This window comes from Pleurodeles waltl, chromosome 12 (assembly GCF_031143425.1).
Source record: "Pleurodeles waltl isolate 20211129_DDA chromosome 12, aPleWal1.hap1.20221129, whole genome shotgun sequence".
In the NCBI taxonomy this organism is placed as follows: domain Eukaryota; kingdom Metazoa; phylum Chordata; class Amphibia; order Caudata; family Salamandridae; genus Pleurodeles; species Pleurodeles waltl.
In genome coordinates, this window is record NC_090451.1 from 582,929,080 (window position 1) to 582,954,855 (window position 25,776).

Sequence of the window (25,776 nt, forward strand, 5' to 3'; positions counted from 1 at the left end):
GCTAGTGCAAGGGTGCCCACACACTAAGTAACTTAGCACCCAACCTTCACCAGGTGAAGGTTAGACATATAGGTGACTTATAAGTTACTTAAGTGCAGTGGTAAATGGCTGTGAAATAACGTGGACGTTTTTTCACTCAGGCTGCAGTGGCAGGCCTGTGTAAGAATTGTCAGAGCTCCCTATGGGTGGTAAAAGAAATGCTGCAGCCCATAGGGATCTCCTGGAACCCCAATACCCTGGGTACCTCAGTACCATATACTAGGGAATTATAGGGGTGTTCCAGTATGCCAATGTGAATTGGTGAAATTGGTCACTAGCCTGTTAGTGACAATTTAGAAAGCAGAGAGAGCATAACCACTGAGGTTCTTGTTAGCAGAGCCTCAGTGAGACAGTTAGTCATCACACAGGAAGCACATACAGGGCACACTTATGAGCACTGGGGCCTGGCTGGCAGGGTCCCAGTGACACATACACTAAAACAACATATATACAGTGAAATATGGGGGTAACATGCCAGGCAAGATGGTACTTCCCTACAGTGGTAGAGTCTGACCTGGAAGGAGTAACCAGATCATATTGAGTATGGCTAGAATGGTAATAGAAAATCCTGCTTACTGGTGAGGTTGGATTTAATATTAGTGTTATAGAAATGCCACTTTTAGAAAATGGGCATTAGTCTGCAATTACTGCCATCTGTGCCTTACAGCCTGTCTCCAATCCAAGTATGGTCTGTGCTGGTCCACAGATTCCCTTGTGCATTCCACCCAGACAACCACAAACACTGGACAATCATTCACATCTGCATACTGAATGGGTCTTTCTGGGGGCAAGAAGGTTAAGGAGCTCACACTTACATTTCAAAGGCCAGTGGCCTGCCCTCACACAAAGGATTGATAACCACCCACAGGGACCCTGTCAGGCAGGACTGGGCTGAAAGGGGAACTTGTGCACTTCAAAGCCACTCTTTGAAATTTCCCCCACTTAAAATACATTTTGGGTATATAAACTGGGTCCCTGACTCCACCAAATCAGGCACTTCTGGATCTACACCTGAACTCTCTCAGAAGACCTGCCGTGGCTGCCCAAATAACTCATCTAGACTGCTTTGCTGAGGACGACTCCTTCCCTATTGCTGCCCTGATGCATGTTGGCCTCTGACTGGCCTCTGACTGTGCTGGAAGGACTCTGTCTTCCCCATAACTGCTCTCCAAGGGTGTGGATTGAGCTTGCCTCCTATTTTAAAGTCCCTGGGATAGCAAACACTTCATCTAATTGCTTTTAGCTAGTTTTCCAACTTCAGTGACACCTGGAATGACTTTAGTGATGCCAGCAGAGATGCTGCGACCTGCTCTGTGGAAATGGACAGAAGGGCACTTTTATCCTAATTAAAAAATAGATTGTGAGAGTACTATGCTTGAATCACTATGTTGTTGGCTAAAAACAAAATGTGATGTCAGTGGATGCCCAAATGGATGCCCACATGTGGTCTTGGAGCTGTGTTTTCTTAGTTTGACGGTGAACCTGCGTACATTGTGGCATATTGGTAGAGACCCAAGACCTGTATGAGAGTATGAATACTTACTTTGTTATAGAACAAATGGTGCTGGCCTGCACGACGGCTGTTGATCATTGTCAGATGTTTTCTGTAGGGTACATGTTTCATGTTAACGACTGACAGCAAGCCCTAGGTCAGTATCTCTTTGCCTGGTGGGGGAAGAGTCATGGCTGCGAGTTTGGCCTATAGGTTCCAGAAATATGTGTGTTCGATGGCATATGTTGCTGCAGATACACATGTTTTGCACAGTCCGCTGCCTGGTGTTGGGCTCGGAGTATTACAAGTTGTTTTTCTTCGAAGAAGTCTTTTTTGGTCACGGGACCGAAGGACTCCTCCCTCTTCGGCTCCATTGCGCATGGGCGTCGACTCCATCTTAGATTGTTTTTTTCCGCTGTCGGGTTCGGACGTATTCCTTTTCGCTCCGTGTTTCGGTTCGGAAAGTTAGTCAGAATCTCGGAAGAAAGCGTCGGTATTGTTCCGTTCGGTATCGGGATAGTTAGGTACATCGACACCGATCATCGGAAGACTTTGGGGTAGCTTCGATTCCCCCATCTGGGCCTGGTCGGCCCGACCGCGTGCGACATCGAAGCCGATGGAACGGACCCCGTTTCGTTTCTGCCCAAAATGTCACAGTAAGTATCCTTATACAGATCAGCACTTGGTCTGTAACTTGTGCTTGTCCCCCGAGCACAAGGAGGATACCTGTGAGGCCTGTCGAGCCTTCCGGTCCAGAAAAACACTCCGGGACCGAAGAGCCAGGCGTCTACAAATGGCGTCCACGCCAACAAAACAACGTTTCGACGACGAAGAGGAAACATTCTCGGTTCCGGAATCAGAATCCGGAGACTCCGACGTCGAACAACAGCAACAAACAGTGAGTAAGACGTCGAAAATTAAAACCATCGAGAAGACAAAAGCCCAGGGAACGCCACTGCCAACAGGCCATGGCTCGACCCATAAAACCGGCGACCCGTCGAAGGCGCCGAAAAAGGGCACGCCCATAGCGAAGACACCCGACTCCGGTCGAGGGACCGCCATGGAGCAACCTCGGAGCCGAGATAGCGGCTCCGAGAGGCAAAAACAAGATGCCGGCACCGAAAAACATCGGCACCGAGACACACTGCCGAAAGCCACAAAAATTCTGTCGGTGCCGAAGCCGAAAAAAGATTCTCTCTCGGCGCCGAAAAGTTCCACACCTTCATCCTACACAGAGGAACAAGGAATAAGTGGCCAGATGCACAGATTTGGATAAGAGCTCCAAAGTGTAGAATCAGACTACACACAAAAGAGACTGTACATCCAGCAAGACACAGGGAAGATATCAACCCTTCCCCCAATAATGAGGAAAAGAAGGATCGGACTTCTCAAGGATGACGCACAACCACAAGCCAAAGTGGTTAAAAAAGTCACACCTCCGCCCTCTCCACCACAACAGGCATCGCCGGCACAAACACCGCCACAAATGCACTCACCAGCGCAAACTACCATAAGTCAAGATAATCAGGATCAAGACGCTTGGGACCTATATGACACCCCAGTGCCGGACAATGATCCTGATTCATACCCCACAAAGCCGTCACCGCCAGAGGACAGTACCTCATACTCGCAACTGGTGGCTAGGGCTGCAGAATTCCACAATGTCCAACTGCATTCCGATCCTATAGAGGATGATTTTTTATTTAACACCCTCTCGGCTACACATAGCCAATATCAATGTCTCCCAATGCTACCAGGGATGTTACGGCACGCAAAACAAATTTTTGAAGAGCCCGTAAAATCAAGAGCCATCACCCCAAGGGTGGATAAGAAATACAAACCACCACCCACAGACCCAGTGTTTATTACTTCGCAGTTACCACCTGACTCCGTAGTAGTAGGGGCAGCTCGCAAGAGAGCAAATTCCCATACATCTGGCGAAGCCCCACCTCCGGACAAAGAAAGCAGAAAATTTGATGCGGCAGGAAAAAGAGTAGCATCACAGGCAGCCAACCAGTGGCGCATCGCAAATTCTCAAGCGCTGCTGGCCAGATATGACCGCGCACACTGGGATGAGATGCAACTTCTCGTAGACCATCTTCCCCAGGAATACCAAAAAAGGGCGCAGCAAATAGTTGAAGAGGTACAAACGATCTCAAACAATCAAATCCGCTCTTCACTGGACGCAGCCGATACTGCAGCGAGAACAGTCAACACTGCTGTCACCATAAGGAGACACGCTTGGCTCCGCACTTCAGGCTTCAAACCTGAAATCCAGCAGGCTGTCCTTAATATGCCCTTCAACGAGAAACAACTTTTTGGCCCTGAAGTGGACACAGCCATTGAAAAAGGACACAGACACGGCCAAAGCCATGGGCGCACTCTACTCCCCGCAGAGCAGAAGCTCTTTTAAAAAACTCCATTTAGAGGGGGGTTTCGTGGCCAACCCACAGACACCACCAGCCAACAAACAAGAACCACACCATATCAGGGTTCATTCCAAAGGGGAGGTTTCAGGGGATATAGAGGGGGTCAATTCCCAAGGAGTAGGGGAAGATTCCAGACTCCAAAAACACCTCCACCTAAACAGTGACTTTCAAGTCACACAACCCCTTCACTCAACACCAGTGGGGGGAAGACTAAGCCAATTCTACCAATCTTGGCAGCAGATTACAACAGACAATTGGGTATTAGCAATAATCCAACATGGTTATTGCATAGAATTCCACAAATTCCCACCAAACATCCCTCCAAAAACACGCAAAATGTCACCACAACATTTAGAACTTTTAGGACTAGAAGTTCAAGCACTACTGCAAAAGGATGCAATAGAGTTAGTACCAGTACAACAAAAAAACACAGGAGTTTACTCCCTGTACTTTCTAATTCCAAAAAAAGACAAAACATTAAGACCAATATTAGATCTCAGAACACTAAATACCTACATCATATCGGACCACTTTCACATGGTCACACTACAAGACATCATTCCACTGCTCAAACAGCAAGATTACATGACCACATTAGACCTAAAAGATGCGTACTTTCATATACCGATACACCCTTCTCACAGAAAGTACCTAAGGTTCGTATTCAAAGGAATACATTACCAATTCAAAGTGTTGCCATTCTGAATAACAACTGCACCAAGAGTGTTCACAAAATGTCTAGCAGTAGTAGCGGCACATATCAGGAGACAACAGATACATGTGTTTCCTTACCTGGACGATTGGCTAATCAAGACCAACACAGTAAAAAAGTGCACAAACGACACCACATATGTCATACAAACCCTTCACAAACTGGGTTTCTCCATCAACTATACAAAATCACACCTCGAACCGTGTCAGACACAACAATATCTAGGAGCAACCATCAACACATCAAAGGGAATTGCCACTCCAATTCCACAAAGAGTGCAAGCATTCCACAAGGTAATAAGTGCTATGTTTCCAAACCAAAAGATACAAGCAAAATTTGTGCTAAAACTTCTAGGCATGATGTCATCATGCATAGCCATTGTCCCAAACGCAAGACTACACATGCGACCCTTACAACAGTGCCTAGCATCACAATGGTCACAGGCACAGGGTCAACTTCAAGAAATGGTGTTGGTAGACCGCCAAACATACCTCTCGCTTCTATGGTGGAACAGCAACAATTTAAACAAAGGGCGGACATTTCAGGACCCAGTGCCTCAATACGTTATAACAACAGATGCTTCCATGACAGGGTGGGGAGCACACCTCAATCACCACAGCATTCAAGGACAATGGGATGTACACCAAACAAAATTTCATATCAATTACCTAGAACTGTTAGCAGTATTTCTAGCGTTAAAAGCCTTTCAACCCATAATAACACACAAATACATTCTTGTCAAAACAGACAACATGACAACAATGTATTACTTAAACAAACAAGGAGGAACACACTCAACACAATTGTGCCTCCTAACACAAAAAATATGGCAGTGGGCGATTCACAACAACATTCGCCTAATAGCACAATTTATTCCAGGGATCCAAAACCAACTAGCAGACAACCTTTCGCGAGACCACCAACAAGTCCACGAATGGGAAATTCACCCCCAAGTTCTGAACAAGTACTTTCAAATTTGGGGAACACCCCAGATAGATTTGTTCGCAACAAAAGAAAACGCAAAATGCCAAAACTTCGCATCCAGGTACCCACACCGCGAATCACAAGGCAATGCTCTATGGATGAGTTGGTCAGGGATATTTGCATACGCTTTTCCCCCTCTCCCTCTCCTTCCTTATCTAGTAAACAAGTTGAGTCAAAACCAACTCAAACTCATACTGATAGCACCCACATGGGCAAGACAACCTTGGTATACAACTCTACTAGACCTTTCACTAGTACCGCATGTCAAACTACCCAACAGACCAGATCTGTTAACACAACACAAACAACAGATCAGGCATCCAAACCCAGCATCATTGAATCTGGCAATTTGGCTCCTGAAATCCTAGAATTCGGACACTTAGACCTCACACAAGAATGCATGGAGGTCATAAAACAAGCTAGAAAAGCTTCCACTAGACACTGCTATGCATCTAAGTGGAAAAGATTTGTTTGCTACTGCCATACCAATCAAATCCAACCATTACAAGCCTCTACAAAGGACATAGTGGGATACTTACTACATTTGCAAAAAGCGAATCTCGCTTTTTCATCTATAAAAATACACCTCGCAGCAATATCTGCTTACCTACAAACTACTCATTCATCGTCTCTATTTAGAATACCAGTTATTAAAGCATTCATGGAAGGGCTAAAAAGAATTATACCACCAAGAACACCACCAGTTCCTTCATGGAACCTTAACATCGTCTTAACAAGACTCATGGGTCCACCTTTCGAACCCATGCATTCCTGTGAAATGCAATATCTAACCTGGAAAGTCGCATTTCTCATTGCAATCACATCCCTCAGAAGAGTAAGTGAAATACAGGCATTTACCATACAAGAACCATTTATTCAAATACACAAAAATAAAATAGTTCTAAGAACAAATCCAAAATTTCTACCAAAAGTAATCTCACCATTCCATTTAAATCAAACAGTAGAATTGCCAGTGTTCTTCCCACAACCAGATTCCGTGGCTGAAAGGGCACTACAAACATTAGACATCAAAAGAGCACTAATGTACTACATTGACAGAACAAAGCTAATCAGGAAAACAAAACAACTGTTCATAGCTTTTCAAAAACCACACATAGGAAATCCAATCTCTAAACAAGGCATTGCTAGATGGATAGTCAGATGTATTCAAACATGCTATCTTAAAGCCAAAAGAGAATTGCCTGTTACACCAAAGGAACACTCAACCAGAAAGAAAGGTGCTACAATGGCCTTTCTAGGAAACATTCCTATGAGCGAAATATGTAAGGCTGCAACCTGGTCTACGCCTCATACATTTACTAAACACTACTGTGTAGACGTACTAAATGCACAACAAGCTACAGTGGGCCAAGCTGTACTAAGAACATTATTCCAAACTACTTCAACTCCTACAGGCTAAACCACCGCTTTTAGGGGAGGTAACTGCTTTATAGTCTATGCAAAACATGTGTATCTGCAGCAACATATGCCATCGAACTGAAAATGTCACTTACCCAGTATACATCTGTTCGTGGCATTAGTCGCTGCAGATTCACATGTGCCCTCCCGCCTCCCCGGGAAGCCTGTAGCCGTTTAGAAGTAGATCTTAAATCTTAAACATTTGTACATTTGTAAATAATTATTATAAACTTTTTATGTACATACGTATTCACTCCATTGCATGGGCACTATTTATAGCAAACAACTCCATCCTCACCCTCTGCGGGGAAAACAATCTAAGATGGAGTCGACGCCCATGCGCAATGGAGCCGAAGAGGGAGGAGTCCTTCGGTCCCGTGACCAAAAAAGACTTCTTCGAAGAAAAACAACTTGTAATACTCCGAGCCCAACACCAGGCAGCGGACTGTGCAAAACATGTGAATCTGCAACGACTAATGCCACGAACAGATGTACACTGGGTAAGTGACATTTTCATTTTTTGCTAAATGTGTGCATGGTAAGCAACTTTTTGACCCATTACTATTACTGGTTATGAGTGAGAGTGACCATGAGATGAAAGTTGCTTTCAGTATCACAGATGTTTTGCCATCCATGCAGTGCATGTAAAGAAAAAAATGGGTTGCAGCTTGCAGGAGTGACCTAGTTATGTGTAAATTGATGCAGTCTCTACTTGCTGGGCAGCTGGAGGAACGTAAGTTGCAAAAGGAGTTGGGCTCCCTTTGCAAGAGTCAAGCTGAGCTTGCATGATAAATGGATGTATTTGTGCCGAAAAAAAATCATTCCCTCACAGGCTGAGGAGTAAATTAGTAATCCAAATTAATGAGGGGCACAGTGGAATGTTGGCTACTAAAAGGTGTAATCTGGAATGCTGTTGGTGGCCTAGTGTAAGAAATTGGCTTATTGATTGAGGGGGGTGGAAGCCCTATTCAGGCAAGAACAACAATTGTTGTCACGGTAAACCACAAAAGTCACTAAATTAAATTGTGCTTAACTCTTCAGTAGGCTGGCACAAAAGCAGTCAGGCTTAATTTAGAGGCAAAGTACAAAGTATTTATGCAGCACACAAACAGAAATAAATTAAAAACACAATAGAAGAAAAAACCCTAGCCAATTTAGAAAGAAGAAGCAATTTTAATGACTAAAATGGAATAAAAATCCATTCAGTAGCACAAAGCGTCACTTGCAGTCATGTGGTCATGCTAGCCCGGGGAAAAGCGTCACATTCTGGCCAACCATGAGCGCAAGCTGGGAACAGGGACCAGGTTAGTCCAGCTGAAAACGTTATCCTTCTAAATATCGGCCTGAAGAGGTCCATTTGCTGTGTAGGAAGTCGCTAGTAGCAGGTAGAGCTTCACGGATGGTCATCGTTGTAGCCAGAAGAGCAGGCTTGGCGGTGCTGGCTGTCATTGCTGCAGTTCAGAGAGCTGGTGGGGCATTGCCAGGGGTAGTTGCTGGATCTTCTTTTTGAAGGTCACAGCAGGCTGTCTTTGCTGTTGGGCAAGGTGCAGATCTTGCCTTGGTGGTTGCTGCTGGAGGTTGTAGCCCACACAGTTGGGTACACTGGAGTGTTGTGTTGGCTGTTGTCCCAGGTGACAGAGTCTTGGCATGAACTGACCTATATGCGGTCCTAAAGGGCCAAAACTTCAGGATTTCACCTTTCATCACAGGAGGAGCTCAGCTGATGCCAGCCAAAGAATCAAGAACCTGGGAAGGCCCCTCTTAGGCATCAGGAATGCACTCCAGCAGAGACCAGCAGGGAGGAGGCAGGCCCAGTGCAACAGGGCAGTTGGGCAGCTCAAGGGAAGCCTCTGGAGCTTGTTGTGTCCCTCTAACTTAGATAGGTCAGCCAATTGACGCTTGGAGTTACTAATGTTTGCCTGGGATGAAGGGAGTATGTCCAGTTTTCCTTCCCATAGAGGAAGGCAGTGTTTATGCAGCAGGATAGTCCTCTGGTAGCATCAGGTCAAGCCTCTGGTGGCATGGCAGTTCTGCTTCTGTAATGTTCACAGGTTTAAGAGTGTTCTGATGAGTGGCTCAGGACGTTCAATACCTTGTGCCAGACTTGGATGTTGGGAAATTTCCTATGCTACCCCTACATCAGGTTCTGGGAAGTTTTTCCCATTCCCCTGTCAAGGCTCCAAACTGTCTGGGGTGGCAAAGAGGGCAGGTCTGGTGTCATATTCCTTTGTATGTGTATAAGACAAGGTCCTTTGAAGTGCAAATAGGGCGGGTGCAATAGGTCCCAGTCATCCGGCCTGGATGGCCCATGCGGTACACACCTTATCCCTCCTATGTGTTAATGTAGGGAAGGATAAACAAACCCCAACAGCGGAGCCTTTAATAGTCATGTAACCCAGGCCACAGGCAGAAGAGACAAATGGTTATTAAGAAGACAAAAGGCCAAATTTCTCAAAGTGGCATTTTCAGAACTGTAACTTAAAATTCGACTTCACCATTTAAGAGGGTTTTATATTACAATTAATTTGAGTGTAAACCACATTTTCTGGCTCCTCCTAGTCCAAAGTTATCACTTATAAAATGTAAAAAGGTAGCCCAGTCGGAGAGATGGGCCTTACACCAGTGAAAAATAGCTTTAGCAATTTTTCACTGCTAGGACGAGTAAAACCTAAACTCACATGTCCAACTTTTTAAATACAATGCACCCTGCCCAGAGAGGTTTTTGAGCCTGCCACTGGGGAGGGGGGAGGGGGGGGGGGGCGCTATATGTACTGAAAAAAAGAGGTTTTGGGCTGGCAAAATGATGTATTTTGCTTGGTCAAAATCGCAGTTTAAAACTGTCCTGAAGGCTTAAATGGCAGGCTTGAGACATGTTTTAAAAGACTCCTCTAGTGGGCGGCACAATGAATGCAAAAGGTCCACTAGTAGCAGTTAAGTTAAAGAGCCTGGGGAACATGTTGTACTGTCTGGTAGGGACCTACAAGCCAATTAAGTGTGCCAAATGGATGTAGGCTAATTTTACCATGCTTGAAGGAGCAAGCAGAAGCTCTAGCACTGATTAGTATAATGAATTCAACAAAAGAAATGACATGGAGGCAAATGATAGGTGCGGGATACCACGCCAAGCATGTCTGGCCTAGCACCAGTGAAATGGTTGAGGGAATGCGAGTATTGTGCCAAGGGTGATAAAGTTAACCACAGCATGAGTTTCACCACCTATTCCAGTTCCTCTTCAGGAAGGGTCTTGGAGGAAGTTTGCCATCGACATTTTGGCACCATTCTGTCCTCTCTCAGAAAGGAGAAATATAGTTTGGTCTGAAGTAAAAGTTGTGGAAAAAATAAAACTGAGATTGTGACAACTGTTTTGGAGAGTGTATTTTGTAAGGAAGGTCTTCCTGAGACCTTGGACTTGGATAATTATTTGCAGTTTTGCAGTTCCCTATTTGCAACTTTCTTGAATGGATGTGTCATAACTCATAAATGTTTAGGAGTGTACCGCCCTGAAGCTAGTGCCAGTTTGAGTTCTTTAATGAGGGTGTTATGAGGTCAATATGGTTGACTGTTAAGAAGGCGATCAATTGGGTGAAGGCCTTTTTGGCCACGTTACTATCATACAGGACTACTTGTGTTTTGTGACCGGTTGTTACCCGCTTGAGCTTTTAAGAGGTTGTAAACCATGTTCGGCTTCGCAGTGGGTAAAGGAAATGCTGGAAAAACTGTCATCTAGTATTAATATGTTTAGTGACCTTTTTTTCCGGGATGAGACAGTATGCAAAAGTGTACAACAGTAAAATGAAAAACATGATGGGCCGTGAAAGTGGGATAACTTCATGAACAGTTCTTCCCATAGAAGAGTTTGTCAGACTGAAATTGCCTGCAGATAAGACAAGCATTTGCAATGCAATGGGTCTCTCATTTGTTAGAGTTAGAGCTATTAGCGTTGTCAACTCCTAATCGGATTTTTTTTTACGCATAAATTGAAAGAAAAAAATGAGCGCGATCACACTCAAATTGAAAACCAAAAATACGAGCGCGCTCGCACTATGTAAAACCCAGCGCTGCGTGAAAAATAAAAAGATAAAGTAGTACTGAAACCAGGCTGAAAACATGGAGCCTCGTATGTTTTCAGTAGTTGACTGGTGCACTCGAGGAGGGCTAAACACTGGGAAAGGCATGAAGTTTGCATGTCTTTCATTAATAAAATCAAGCGGATTTTAAAAGGCCAGCCCATGAACCAATGAAAGTGACAGGAGTGACATAGGTGTGGTTAAAAGCCCAAGAGAGATTACAACAGGGATGAGTGCTTGTGTGCTTGACCCTAAAAATAGGGTTGCCTAAATGATCTGATGCTGTACAAGTGGTTGAGGTGTTTAAAAATGTCGTAAGAGTGGAAGTGGGCTGGGTGTGGAACCTTGGAAGGGTGTCAATACATGAACAGCAGGTGATTTGTGTGGTAAGGATGAAGAGAGTAACATGTTCCTAGCCGCAAAGGCTTTTGAAAGCAAGAAAGTAAGTTATGCGTTATGGTAAAACATTTGAGGGAGAGTGTGCTCGACCTAACGTTTCTTCACCAAGGTGAGTGTTTAATGAGAATGTCGACGTGCGCAGAGAACACTAAAGGAATAGTAGGGTTCCTAGTAAGTAAAATGTTCATTTTTTTTGTACCACAATGGCAATATGCTCTGTTCTCCGTGAACCAGATTTCACTGGGCATTCTGGGTTGTGTTTTTTCACAGTATTTTAACTTGTTCTTTGCTATCATGATTTTTAAACTTAGTCTATGTAGTTCCTAAAAGGTAAAGGTGTGTGATAGGTTAGTCACATTGTGATGTGATGCAATACTGTGAAGCCTTGTGTGGAAAAGAGTCCAGTGGAATGGATGAAAAATAGAATGTAAAGTGTATGTGTCTGTGTGGTTTGAGTGGGGAGATTCCTGTGGGGGCGGCAGTTGAAGGAAGGTGCTGGAGATAGGTGGGGAAACTGTTGGTCTGAGCTGTTGCGGATCGTATTTTTGCTGCTCCTTTTCAGAAATACATTTTTTTCAGAAGCACACTGATGATGATCTTCAAAGTAACACTGCTGCCTCATTATTGTTCTGCCTACGTGTTGGAAATGTGTTCTCCACTGCATATGGTGCACGCTTTGTGCATGATGAATCCTACACTGTTGCTTTCTGTGAGAGACGACGCTGCACATGCTCCACAATGTTCGATCTGTACCTGATGTATGTGTGTATGTGCATTTGTATATGACTACTGCTTCTGCTTATGCTGTGCCTGTGTTTTTTTTTTTTTATGAGGAGGCCCACAGAGATCCTACCCGTTCTGTGTGTGTTTTGCTTTTCACTAATGACCGAACTGAAATACTCTTGCACGGACAAAAAATCTCTGGAATGCACTTCTTAGTCCAAAGAAGACATTTATTATTTCACTACGCAAGGTTCCTAAAAGGAGATTAGCATGTTGAAAGCACATGTTTATAATTAGTCACAACAATGAAATGAAAACATACACGACTGATTCTCACTGCAATATACACAGCAAATATATGCATCTATATTATAATGCAAAGCAAATAATGAATTAAAAATGCAACACCGTAGGTGCTTCATCTTTCTCCTGCCAGCAAGCTGATGACCCCGTTCTACTGCAAGAAAGAGAGATCTCTACCCTCACAGGAAATCTATATCAGGCATTGAATGTCTGAATCCTGATTGAGGTGTCTAAATCTCCTACTGTCAATCAGGGTCTCTTTTATATCTTAAAAAAAACGAAGAAGGAGCCTTCTGGAAAAAACCCTCAAGTTGCGCAAAAAGTATTCAAACATACTTGCTAGTTAAGATATGCTTTGAAAATAACACGTTGGGATTTGGCCACAGTCCCAAGATGTCAAGTCAAAGCAATGCCGTTCCCTGCCATCTGAGTATATTCTTTTCAACTAAAGCCCTTGGTGGGAATTAATACGAAAACAAGACAGAATACACATTTTACAACGTGGAAAATTACGGGCAGCCTTTAACATGGCAGTGTTCAATGCTACTATAAAGTCAATAGGCAGAATGAAGCTAAGACTAAACTGAATACAAAATGGAGTTTGTAATTGGTGAACACTGGACAGCGAAGCCAGGAGGAAAGTGGTGCATCACAAAGTCAGTGGTCAAAACACACATTTCTCTACAGTGTGCATCAGGGAATTTCATACTGGTGGTTCTACCACCTATCCCCTACACATCCCTCCCTCTTTTTTGTTTTAGGGAAACTCGCATTGCTGCCACCCACGCTGTTCTGTTTTGTGATTCACTGAAAAAAGCCAAAATTGTCAATTTCAATGCTAGTTTGTCCATATATACATGTGGAAAGTGAAACCAATTCATGGGATGACCTCATATACAGGGCAAAGTTACAGGTTCAGCAATGCATTGAACATATGTTTCTGCTTTGTAGTTATAGCAGCTCTGCTTGTTGACAACTTTGTCTAACATGAGTCGGGAACTGGTGTCAAATAGCCTCATGCCTAGCATTATCTCACCATAATATTCTTCTGTTTACTTTGATGTTTCAGGCCCAGTGTTTGTTGAGTTTCCCATCGACATTCTGTATCCTTATCATGTGGTGCAGAAGGAGCTGTCTCCTAAAGGGGCTCCCAAGAGCGTTATGGGAAGAATCATTAACTGGTGAGTACAGCCTAAGCGCAATGCAACAGAAGGATACTGTGCTTACCATCATGTTTAGTGACATAATGCATGTAGGGTAGTGATTGCTGTAGTCTAGTAATACAGTGCTGTTGAGTAAAGCCTTAAGATATTTTTGGTGATATGGGCACTAGCTCCTATTAAAGAACAGGTTTATTGAGAATTATCTTTTGCTATAACGATCAACCTTATTTTTCTCTGATTTAGGTATCTGCAGAACCATCTCAGTAATCTGTTTGCTGGAGCCTGGGAGCAGCGAGACCTTTCCCCTATTCCTATTCATATTCCTCAAGCAACCACAGAACAGGTGAGACGTTACTTTCCCCTCTATTGTACAGTGTGATCTCCATCAAGGACCGGTTAGATCTCCCTGGTATGGGACTAGTATTCTTCAAATAGCAATTTCAGACGGGGATTCATAAGCAACATTCTTTTTGGCATCATCTTAAGACTTCTCAGTTTCCACGTTACTAAGTACATTCAGTATATGGAGAAACATCTTTACTGTCTAGTCCATTTTAAGGGTGTTGTAATAACAAAAAGATAAACGATTTTGTACCCAAATGGTGTATCATCACTATATTACATGCAGTAAATCAAATAACAAAAATGTTACAACTGCTAGGTAGATCTGTTGATTTAACCATTATAAACCAATTTAAGTCTAGATCAGTCATACTTAACTATGGTAATTGCCAAACGTAATTATTAGGACCAGTTGTTAGTTTAAAAAACAAAAAAATAAACCCTTCTAATGTTTTTTGGTAAATAAAAAGAACAATGAAAATCTGAGGGTGGTTTTTAATTTCTTGTTAACTAGCTATGCCTTTTCTACTTTTCTATGCCTCACAGTGTTCGTCTCCCAAACCAACTGAACCAAGTACCTCCCTGAAAATAAACTCCTGGATTACTTCCCCAGTTGGACGAATCCTGCAGTACATCTCTATTGACGCTTTTCCCACTTATAAACAACCAGAGAATTGTGTACCTTTTGGAGACCTTTTTTTCTGTCTTCCAAGTATTGACTACGTCCACCTATAATTCAATGCTATGGCGCTACAGTAGAGGAGCAACAGACTGAGGCATTGTCTCATTCACAAAGCTACTCTCTTTCCTCCATAATTTTACGTCCACCAGTATAAGCATTATCCTCTCAAAGGTTCAGATGCACTATAAGTGTCAAAACTCCCTTCTAAGTGATCCGCCAATATCACTACCAGAAAATACAGTCCTAGAGCCTATGCAAGTTACATTTAGTTCACCATTGTACAAATGACTTCATTATCTGCATATCTGCAGGGTGTCAAACATTCCTATCAGCAAGATTTATTTGCATAATACATGTCACACCCTCTTTCAGTTAAATACTATCTGACTGGTCCTGCACTGATATACAATAACTATTTGATCTATTTGCTGCTTATCTTTTGGATCAAAACTATGTATTCGTAGCATGTGTTGGCCGTAGGTACATGTGTTTACCATACTTCTGCCATCTAATGTTGGGCTCAGACTTTTGTGACTTGTTTTTCTTTGAAGAAGTCTTTCGAGTCAGGACATCAAGTGACTCCTTCTATAGTCTTTATTGGGCATGGTCATCGGCTCCATTGTTAGATTGTTTTTCTCCACCATTGGATTCAGATGTCTATCATGGAGCCCTGGGACCCAAGCTTTGACATTGGTAAGTCGGCCACAGAAGGAGGCCGCAGGAACAATGTCCAGATAACAGGGGAACAATAATTTCCGGTCTTCTTTCGACACCCTTTGTTATGCCCTCCCAGGCTCAGGCCCAGGGTCTGTCTTCAACTTCCATCTTTCATTGTCATCTTCTTTAAGTCAACGCCTACAGAGTGATGGAAATTGTATCCATTCAGTTTTTGCCCCAAGTGTTGTGCCAAATACTCCAGGTAAGACCAACATCATGTGCCTATCTCCAGAACACGACGAGACATCGTGTGAAGCCTGTTCAGCCTTTTGTTCTAAGATGACCCCTCCACAGCAGAGAGCGGCCTTAGGCACACACTAAAAAGCAGACTTCTCAACCTGATGATGCACTTGACATCTTCGTGGATCAGTCGTATAGTTTCCAGGTCGAAGAGGATGTCGAGGAGGAGGCTGAAGCCCAGGAGGCACCAACGGATGCTCCCATCCTTGTGCCCAGCAGTGGGAATGGTTCCGGCTCATTCTATGAGCCTGAACATTCCATTGGGCACATGAATATATTACTCAAAGCCTCACACACCCAAGCAAAGACCCACACGCTGGATCACTGACACCTCTGCCTTCGGGCTATGGAGATATCAAGAAAAAAAGGCAAAGGAGCAGACAGTTGTCTCTCCGCTTAAACAAAGCACTAAAGGCATCGAAGGTTGAAGTCTTCAACCCCTATAAAAGCAAAGCCCCTTTTAGAGCCTGTATTGTAGACTTATTCTGCACCCAAAAAGCCTTCCAGGCCTTTGGAGCCAAAATAAAAAAAAAATTGTCCTGCCCTCGGAGCCGAAAACTCTCTTGGCGCCCACAGCAGCTCTCCATGCCAAGTCATCATCGACATCTTTGACATGTTCGTCAACAAAACATTTGGTTCTGAAAGTGTCAAAAAGTTTCCCTGAGCCAAAAGAACAGGTAGTACAGCCAATACTCATCAAATTGCAAGAGCATCTTGGTGCAAGGCAAAAGACACTGTTTATCTACCCACATACAGGAAGAGTGGATATCAAACCACTTGTCCCACCAGCAGAGACACTTCCAAAACAGTACTTTTGAAGAAGATACCACAGGTCCCCAATTACCACTCTGTCCTTGCAGGGAGAGAAAAGATAGGTGTACCAGCCCCAAACAGTTCACTCAAGAACTACCAGATCCACTTCTTTCAACCTCTCCTCTGCCACTTCCCTTCCTATGATCCTGTTGTTACCACCTTCTCTATTTCCACTAACATCACCACAATGCTTCCTTCACACTTACCTACAGGGGTCACCCACTCCATCATTTTTTGGAGAACACAGACCAACTCATCATGCTGACCCCATTATGCACCTTACTTCCCCAATCCACAAAGTGATGCCAAAGATATTAACCAGCCATGGGATTACTATGATGTCAACCCACAGGGGAATACGAATCCAGATGTGTATCGTTCTAAACCCTCACCACCAGATGACACTACCTCATTCCATGAGGTTTTCCGTAGAGCCGCGCAATACCATAATGTAGAATGCATACCATACAGGATAAGGACGATTTTCTTGTATAAACCCTCTTCAAATTGCAACACACTGTACAGTTCCTACTAGTGCTAAAGGGCATGCTTAAACCCACTGCTGATATGTTTAAACAAGTCATAAAATCAAGGGTTAATTAAAAAGTACAAACCTCCACCAACCAATCCTGCTTATATCAAGGGTCTTGTCCACTCTGTGTTCCTGTTAGTACACACAGCAAGGAAACGGGCCAACTCCCAGGGTACAGGTGATGCCCCTGCTACTGATAAGGAGAGTAAAACATATGATCCAGCTGGTAAACCTGTGGCAGTCCAAACAGCTAATCACCTCAGGATAGTTAAGCCAGTGGACCTCCTATTTAGATACAACAGGGCCCAGTTGGATGAGATGAAGAATCTACTCCAGCACTTCCCATTATACTATAAACAATGTGTGTCAGAGATAGCAGAAAATAATATCCAAACGCCCCAATTCCATGTGTGCTAGATTCACCAGACACCAGCGCAAAGGAGGCTCAGAATATTAGGTTAAAAACCAGATGTGCTGAAATACCCTTTGACGGCACACTTATTCGTACCCTAAGTAGATGAAATACTAGAAAAAAAATAAAAGCACACCAGCACTGCGAAAGCAAAGGGTGCCCTTCAAACCTACTAACACAGGGGCTCCTTTCGGAGGAGACAATACAGAGGGGCATCCAAAACTGCCACTGCTACAGATACCACTACCTCTAAGAAAACTCAAAGCCGCTATCCCCCAAAATACACATGAGGATCTTACTGCAGATCAAATTACAGGTCTAACAATGTCCGAGCTCATGGATGCACTTCCAAGGGGGCCACTTCCGACAAGCAGTGACTCACTTTGCCTCCCCTCTCCACAACTAACACCGTTGGGAGATATGTCTACGGGACTACCACACACAGTAGGAACGCATTATCACATATCAGTGGGTCTTTTAAATAATAAAACATAGTTATTGTGTGGAACTTACATCTCGTCCTCCCAATATCTTCCCTTGAACACAAAATATGTCAGCAGAACACCTTTCACTTTTACCGCAGGGGATACAAGCTCTGCTTCAAAGGGGGGCATAGAGCCCATCCCAATCCAACATTAAGGACACAGATATATTTCCTCATTCCAATAAAAAGATGGGACTTTATGACCAATCCTAGACCTCAGGCCTCTCAACAAATACATCCTATTGGAACACTTCCACATGGTAACGTTCCAAGAAGTCATACAATTATTTCCTCCCCTCTCCACAATTAACACCAGTGAGGGGACGTCTACAGGACAACACACACAGTGGAAACGCATTACCACATATCAGTGGGTCCTTTAAATAATAAAACATGGTTGTTGTCTGGAACTTACTTCTCATCCTCCCATTATCTCAACTTGAACACAAAATATGTCAGCAGAACACCTTCCACTTTTACAGCAGGGGGTTCAAGCTCTGCTTCAAAAGGGGGGGCATAGAGTTCATCCTAATCGAACACCCAGGACACCAGGTGTAGGAAAGTACCTTCTTGCCTGGCATGTTACCCCCATATTTCACTGTATATATGTTGTTTTAGTTGTATGTGTCACTGGGACCCTGCCAGCCAGGGCCCCAGTGCTCATAAGTGTGCCCTGTATGTGTTACCTGTGTTATGACTAAATGTCTCACTGAGGCTCTGCTATCCAGAACCTCAGTGGTTATGCTCTCTCATTTCTTTCCAAATTGTCACTAACAGGCTAGTGACCAATTTCACCAATTTACATTGGCATACTGGAGCACCCTTATAATTCCCTAGTATATGGTACTGAGGTACCCAGGGTATTGGGGTTCCAGGAGATCCTTATGGGCTGCAGCATTTCTTGTGCCACCCATAGGGAGATCTGACAATTCTTACACAGGCCTGCCAGTGCAGCCTGAGTGAAATAACGTCCACGTTATTTCACAGCCATTTACCACTGCTCTTAAGTAACTTATAAGTCACCTATATGTCTAACCTTTACCTGGTAAAGGTTGGGTGCTAAGTTACTTAGTGTGTGGGCACCCTGGCACTAGCCAAAGTGCTCCCACATTGTTCAGGGCAAATTCCCCGGACTTTGTGAGTGCGGGGACACCATTACACGCGTGCACTATACATATGTCACGACATATGTATAGCGTCACAATGGTAACTCCGAACATGGCCATGTAACATGTCTAAGATCATGGAATTGTCACCCCAATGCCATTCTGGCATTGGGGAGACAATTCCATGATCCCCCTCATCTCTAGCTCAGACCCGGATACTGCCAAACTACCTTTCCCGGGGTTTCACTGCAGCTGCTGCTGCCAACCCCTCCGACAGGTTTCTGCCCTCCTGGGGTCCAGCCAGGCCTGGCCCAGGAAGGCAGAACAAAGGACTTCATCAGAGAGAGGGTGTTACACCCTCTCCCTTTGGAAAAAGGTATCAGGGCTGGGGAGGAGTAGCCTCCCCCAGCCTCTGGAAATGCTTTGATGGGCACAGATGGTGCCCATCTCTGCATAAGCCAGTCTGCACCGGTTCAGGGATCCCTCAGCACTGCTCTGGTGCGAAACTGGACAAAGGAAAGGGGATTGACCACTCCCCTGACCTGCACCTCCCCTGGGAGGTGCCCAGAGCTCCTCCAGTGTGCTCCAGACCTCTGCCATCTTGGAAACAGAGGTGCTGCTGGCACACTGGACTGCTCTGAGTGGCCAGTGCCAGCAGGTGACGTCAGAGACTCCTTCTGATAGGCTCCTTCAGGTGTTGCTAGCCTATCCTCTCTCCTAAGTAGCCAAACCTCCTTTTCTGGCTATTTAGGGTCTCTGCTTTGGGGAATTCCTTAGATAACGAATGCAAGAGCTCATCAGAGTTCCTCTGCATCTCTCTTCACCTTCTGCCAAGGAATCGACTGCTGACCGCGTTGGAAGCCTGCAAAACTGCAACAAAGTAGCAAAGACGACTACTGCAACCTTGTAACGCTGATCCTGCCGCCTTCTCGACTGTTTTCCTGGTGGTGCATGCTGTGGGGGTAGTCTGCCTCCTCTCTGCACTAGAAGCTCAGAAGAAATCTCCCGTGGGCCGACGGAATCTTCCCCCTGCAACCGCAGGCACCAAAGAACTGCATCACCGATCCTCTGGGTCTCCTCTCAGCACGACGAGCGAGGTCCCTTGAACTCAGCAACTCTGTCCAAGTGACTTCCACAGTCCAGTGGCTCTTCAGTCCAAGTTTGGTGGAGGTAAGTCCTTGCCTCCCCGCGCTAGACTGCATTGCTGGGAACCGCGTCTTTTGCAGCTACTCCGGCATCTGTGCACTTCAGGCGGAAATCCTTTGTGCACAGCCAAGCTTGGGTCCATGGCACTCTAACCTGCATTGCACGACTTCCTAAGTTGTCCACCGGTGGCGTGGGACTCCTTTGTGCAACTTCGGGTGAGCACTGTTTCACTCCTCTTCGTAGTGCCTGTTCCGGCACTTCTGCGGGTGCTGCCTGCTTCTGAGAGGGCTCCTTGTCTTGCTCGACGCCCCCTCTGTCCCCAGACGCAATTGGCGACATCCTGGTCCCTCCTGGGCCACAGCAGCATCCAAAAACCCTAACCGCACGATTTGCAGCTAGCAAGGCTTGTTGGCGGTCTTTCTTCAGGAAAACACTTCTGCACGACTCTCCATGGCGTGGGGGATCCATCCTCCAAAGGGGAAGTCTCTAGCCCTTGTCGTTCCTGCAGAATCCTCCGCTTCTACTGTCCAGTAGCAGCTTCTTTGCACCCACAGCTGGCATTTCCTGGGCATCTGCCCATCTCCGAATTGCTTGTGACTTTTGGACTTGGTACCCTTGTTCCACAGGTGCCCTCGACTGGAAATCCATCGTTGTTGCATTGCTGGTTTGTGTCTTTCCTGCAGAATTCCCCTATCACGACTTCTGTGTCCTTTGCGGAACTTTAGTGCACTTTGCACTCACTTTTCAGGGTCTTGGGGTGGGCTATTTTTCTAACCCTCACTGTTTTCTTACAGTCCCAGCGACCCTCTACAAGGTCACATAGGTTTGGGGTCCATTTGTGGTTTGCATTCCACTTTTTTGAGTATATGGTTTGTGTTGCCCCTATCCCTATGTGTCCCCATTGCATCCTATTGTAACTATACATTGTTTGCACTGTTTTCTAAGACTATACTGCATATTTTTGGTATTGTGTACGTATATCTTGTGTATATTTGCTATCCTCATACTGAGGGTACTCACTGCGATACTTTGGCATATTGTCATAAAAATAAAGTACCTTTATTTTTAGTATGTCTGTGTATTGTGTTTTCTTATGATATTGTGCAAGTGACACTAGTAGTACTGTAGGAGCTTCACTCGTCTCCTAGTTCAGCCTAAGCTGCTCTGCTAAGCTACCATTATCTATCAGCCTAAGCTGCTAGACACCCTATACACTAATAAGGGATACCTGGGCCTGGTGCAAGGTGTAAGTACCCCTTGGTACTCACTACAAGCCAGTCCAGCCTCCTACAGGGCCTGCCAGGGAGGAGCTGAGTGTGGCACAGCATACCTGTCCCACACTAGAGGGTCTAATGCAGCAAGCTGTCAAACAAGCAAATGGGGATGTCAGTGACTCTCACAGAGTTTACTGGGAGGATAACCTTTTGTATACTGAAGCAAGGGATCCACAACCTGGAGCTGCCAGGTGACTGGTGATTCCTCAGGAATACAGAAAGTTCCTCCTAACTCTAGCCCACGACATTCCCTTAGCTGGACAGTTGGGGCAAATGAAAACTTGTGACAGGCTTGTCCCCTTGTTTCATTGGCCTAGAATGTCAGAGGACACAAAGGAATTTTGCAAGTCCTGTGAAACCTGTCAAGCCAGTGGCAAGACAGGTGGCACCCCAAAGGCACCCCTTATTCCACTACCTGTGGTTGGGGTTCCCTTTGAAAGGGTAGGGGTTGACATAGTTGGCCCCCTTGACCCTCCTACTGCTTCAGGCAATAGGTTTATCTTGGTGGTAGTGGACCATGCCACCAGATATCCTGAAGCAATCCCTCTAAGGACCACTACAGCTCCTGCAGTGGCAAAGGCCCTCCTGGGAATCTTTTCCAGGGTGGGCTTCCCAAAAGAGGTGGTATCAGACAGGGGAAGCAATTTCATGTCTGCTTACTTAAAGGCCATGTGGAAGGAATGTGGTGTTACATACAAGTTCACCACACCCTATCATCCACAAACAAATGGACTGGTTGAGAGGTTTAATAAAACTCTCAAAGGAATGATAATGGGACTCCCTGACAAACTCCGCAGGAGATGGGATGTCCTGTTACCTTGCCTCCTTTTTGCTTACAGGGAGGTACCCCAGAAAGGAGTGGGCTTCAGCCCCTTTGAACTCCTATTTGGACACCCTGTAAGAGGTCCTCTAACACTTGTGAAGGAGGGTTGGGAACAACCTTTAAAAACTCCAAAGCAAGACATAGTGGACTATGTACTTGGCCTAAGATGTAGAATGGCTGAGTACATGAAAAAGGCCAGTAAAAACCTTCAGGCCAGCCAAGAGCTCCAAAAGCAATGGCATGACCAGAAGGCTGTTTTGGTTCAGTACCAACCAGGGCAGAAAGTGTGGGTCTTGGACCCTGTGGCACCAAGAGCACTCCAAGACAAATGGAGTGGACCCCACATTATTGTTGAGAAAAAGGGTGAAGTCACCTACTTAGTTGACTTAGGCACTGCCAGGAGTCCCCTTAGGGTGCTCCATGTCAATCGCTGAAACCCTACTTTGACAGGGCTGATCTCACCCTGCTCATGGCAACAGATGAGGGACAGGAAGAAGAGAATGACCCTCTCCCTGATCTCTTCTCTTCCACAGAACAAGATGCTCTAGTGGAAGGTGTAGTTTTGGCAGACTGTCTTACTGCTGAGCAGAAAGACCACTGCATAAATCTCCTGGGTCAGTTTTCTGAACTCTTTTCTACTGTGCCAGGCACCACTTCTTGGTGTGAGCACACTATAGATACTGGAGACAGCTTGCCTGTCAAAAGTAAGATCTATAGGCAGCCTGACCATCTCAGAGACTGCATAAAACAAGAGGTGCAGAAAATGCTTGAACTGGGAGTGGTTGAGCACTCTGAAAGTCCATGGGCTTCTCTTGTGGTACTTGTACCAAAACCTCATTCCAAAGATGGTAAAAGGGAAATGAGATTTTGTGTTGACTACAGAGGTCTCAACCAGGTAACCAAAACTGATGCTCACCCTATACCCAGGGCAGATGAGCTAATGATACACTGGCATCTGCCAAGTATCTAAGCACCTTTGATTTGACTGCAGGGTATTGGCAGATCAAGTTATCAGAGGATGCAAAAGCAAAATCTGCATTTTCAACCTTTGGAGGACATTACCAATTCACGGTAATGCCTTTTGGATTGAAAAATGCACCTCCCACTTTTCAAAGGTTGGTGAACACAGTCCTGCAAGGGCTGGAAGCTTTTAGTGCAGCATATCTAGATGATATAGCTGTCTTTAGCTCCAGCTGGGATGATCACCTGGTCCACCTATGGAAAGTTTTGGAGGCCCTGCAAAAGGCAGGCCTCACTATCAAGGCTTCAAAGTGCCAGATATGGCAGGGGAAATTGGATTATCTGGGACACCTTGTAGGTGGAGAACAGATTGCACCACTTCAGGGGAAAATCCAAACTATTATAGATTGGGTTCCCCCTACAACTCAGACTCAGGTGAGAGCCTTTTTAGGCCTCACTGGGTACTACAGGAGGTTCATAAAGAACTATGGCTCTATTGCAGCCCCTCTTAATGACCTCACATCTAAGAAAATGCCTAAAAGGTATTATGGACAGCAAACTGTCAGAAAGCTTTTGAGGAGCTGAAGCAGGCCATGTGCTCTGCACCTGTCCTGAAAAGCCCCTGTTACTCCAAAAAATTAATTGTCCAAACTGATGCATCTGAATTAGGGGTAGGGGCAGTCTTATCACAACTTAATTCCGAGGGCCAGGATCAACCTGTTGCTTTTATCAGCAGTAGGTTGACCCCTAGAGAAAAGTGTTGGTCTGCCATAGAGAGGGAGGCCTTTGCTGTGGTCTGGGCACTGAAGGAGTTGAGGCCATACCTGTTTGGCACTCACTTCATTGTTCAGACAGACCACAAACCTCTACTTTGGCTAAAACAAATAAAAGGTGAAAATCCTAAATTTTTGAGGTGGTCCATATCCCTACAGGGAATGGACTATACAGTGGAACATAGACCTGGGAGTACCCACTCCAATGCAGATGGACTCACCAGATGTTTGCACTTAGACAATGAAGACTCATCAGGTTATGGCTAGTCTTATTGTCCTTCGTTTGGGGGAGGGGGGGTTGTGTAGGAAAGTACCATCTTGCTTGGCATGTTACCCCCATATTTCACTGTATATATGTTGTTTTAGTTGTATGTGTCACTGGGGCCGTGCCAGCCAGGGCCCCAGTGCTCATAAGTGTGCCCTGTATGTGTTACCTGTGTTATGACTAACTGTCTCACTGAGGCTCTGCTATCCAGAACCTCAGTGGTTATGCTCTCTTATTTTCTTTCCAAATTGTCACTAACAGGCTAGTGACCAATTTACATTGGCATACTGGAACACCCTTATAATTCAATAGTATATGGTACTGAGGTACCCAGGGTATTGGGGTTCCAGGAGATCCCTATGGGCTGCAGCATTTCTTGTGCCACCCATAGGGAGATCTGACAATTCTTACACAGGCCTGCCAGTGCAGCCTGAGTGAAATAACGTCCACGTTATTTCACAGCCATTTACCACTGCTCTTAAGTAACTTATAAGTCACCTATATGTCTAACCTTTACCTGGTAAAGGTTGGGTGCTAAGTTACTTAGTGTGTGGGCACCCTGGCACTAGCCAAAGTGCTCCCACATTGTTCATGGCAAATTCCCCGGACTTTGTGAGTGCGGGGACACCATTACACGCGTGCACTATACATATGTCACGACATATGTATAGCGTCACAATGGTAACTCCGAACATGGCCATGTAACATGTCTAAGATCATGGAATTGTCACCCCAATGCCATTCTGGCATTGGGGAGACAATTCCATGATCCCCGGAGTCTCTAGCTCAGACCCGGGTACTGCCAAACTACCTTTCCCGGGGTTTCACTGCAGCTGCTGCCAACCCCTCAGACAGGTTTCTGCCCTCCTGGGGTCCAGCCAGGCCTGGCTCAGGAAGGCAGAACAAAGGACTTCCTCAGAGAGAGGGTGTTACACCCTCTCCCTTTGGAAAAAGGTGTCAGGGCTGGGGAGGAGTAACCTCCCCCAGCCTCTGGAAATGCCTTGATGGGCACAGATGGTGCCCATCTCTGCATAAGCCAGTCTGCACCGGTTCAGGGATCCCTCAGCCCTGCTCTGGCGCGAAACTGGACAAAGGAAAGGGGAGTGACCACTCCCCTGACCTGCACCTCCCCTGGGAGGTGCCCAGAGCTCCTCCAGTGTGCTCCAGACCTCTGCCATCTTGGAAACAGAGGTGCTGCTGGCACACTGGACTGCTCTGAGTGGCCAGTGCCAGCAGGTGACGTCAGAGACTCCTTCTGATAGACTCCTTCAGGTGTTGCTAGCCTATCCTCTCTCCTAAGTAGCCAAACCTCCTTTTCTGGCTATTCAGGGTCTCTGCTTTGGGGACTTCCTTAGATAACGAATGCAAGAGCTCATCAGAGTTCCTCTGCATCTCTCTCTTCACCTTCTGCCAAGGAATCGACTGCTGACCGCGCTGGAAGCCTGTAAAACTGCAACAAAGTAGCAAAGACGACTAC

General features: G+C 45.3%; 1 protein-coding gene across 5 annotated transcripts in view; it reads left to right on the forward strand.

Annotated features, from left to right (window-relative positions):
- Window positions 1-25,776, forward strand: part of ILVBL (ilvB acetolactate synthase like) — a 562,186-nt gene that overhangs the window by 186,233 nt on the left and 350,177 nt on the right. For all 5 annotated transcript variants that reach the window (XM_069217736.1, XM_069217734.1, XM_069217733.1 and 2 more), the window contains exons 6-7: window positions 13,637-13,748; window positions 13,974-14,073. In XM_069217736.1, the coding sequence (XP_069073837.1) occupies window positions 13,637-13,748; window positions 13,974-14,073 (212 nt within the window). The remainder of the gene's footprint in view (window positions 1-13,636; window positions 13,749-13,973; window positions 14,074-25,776) is intronic.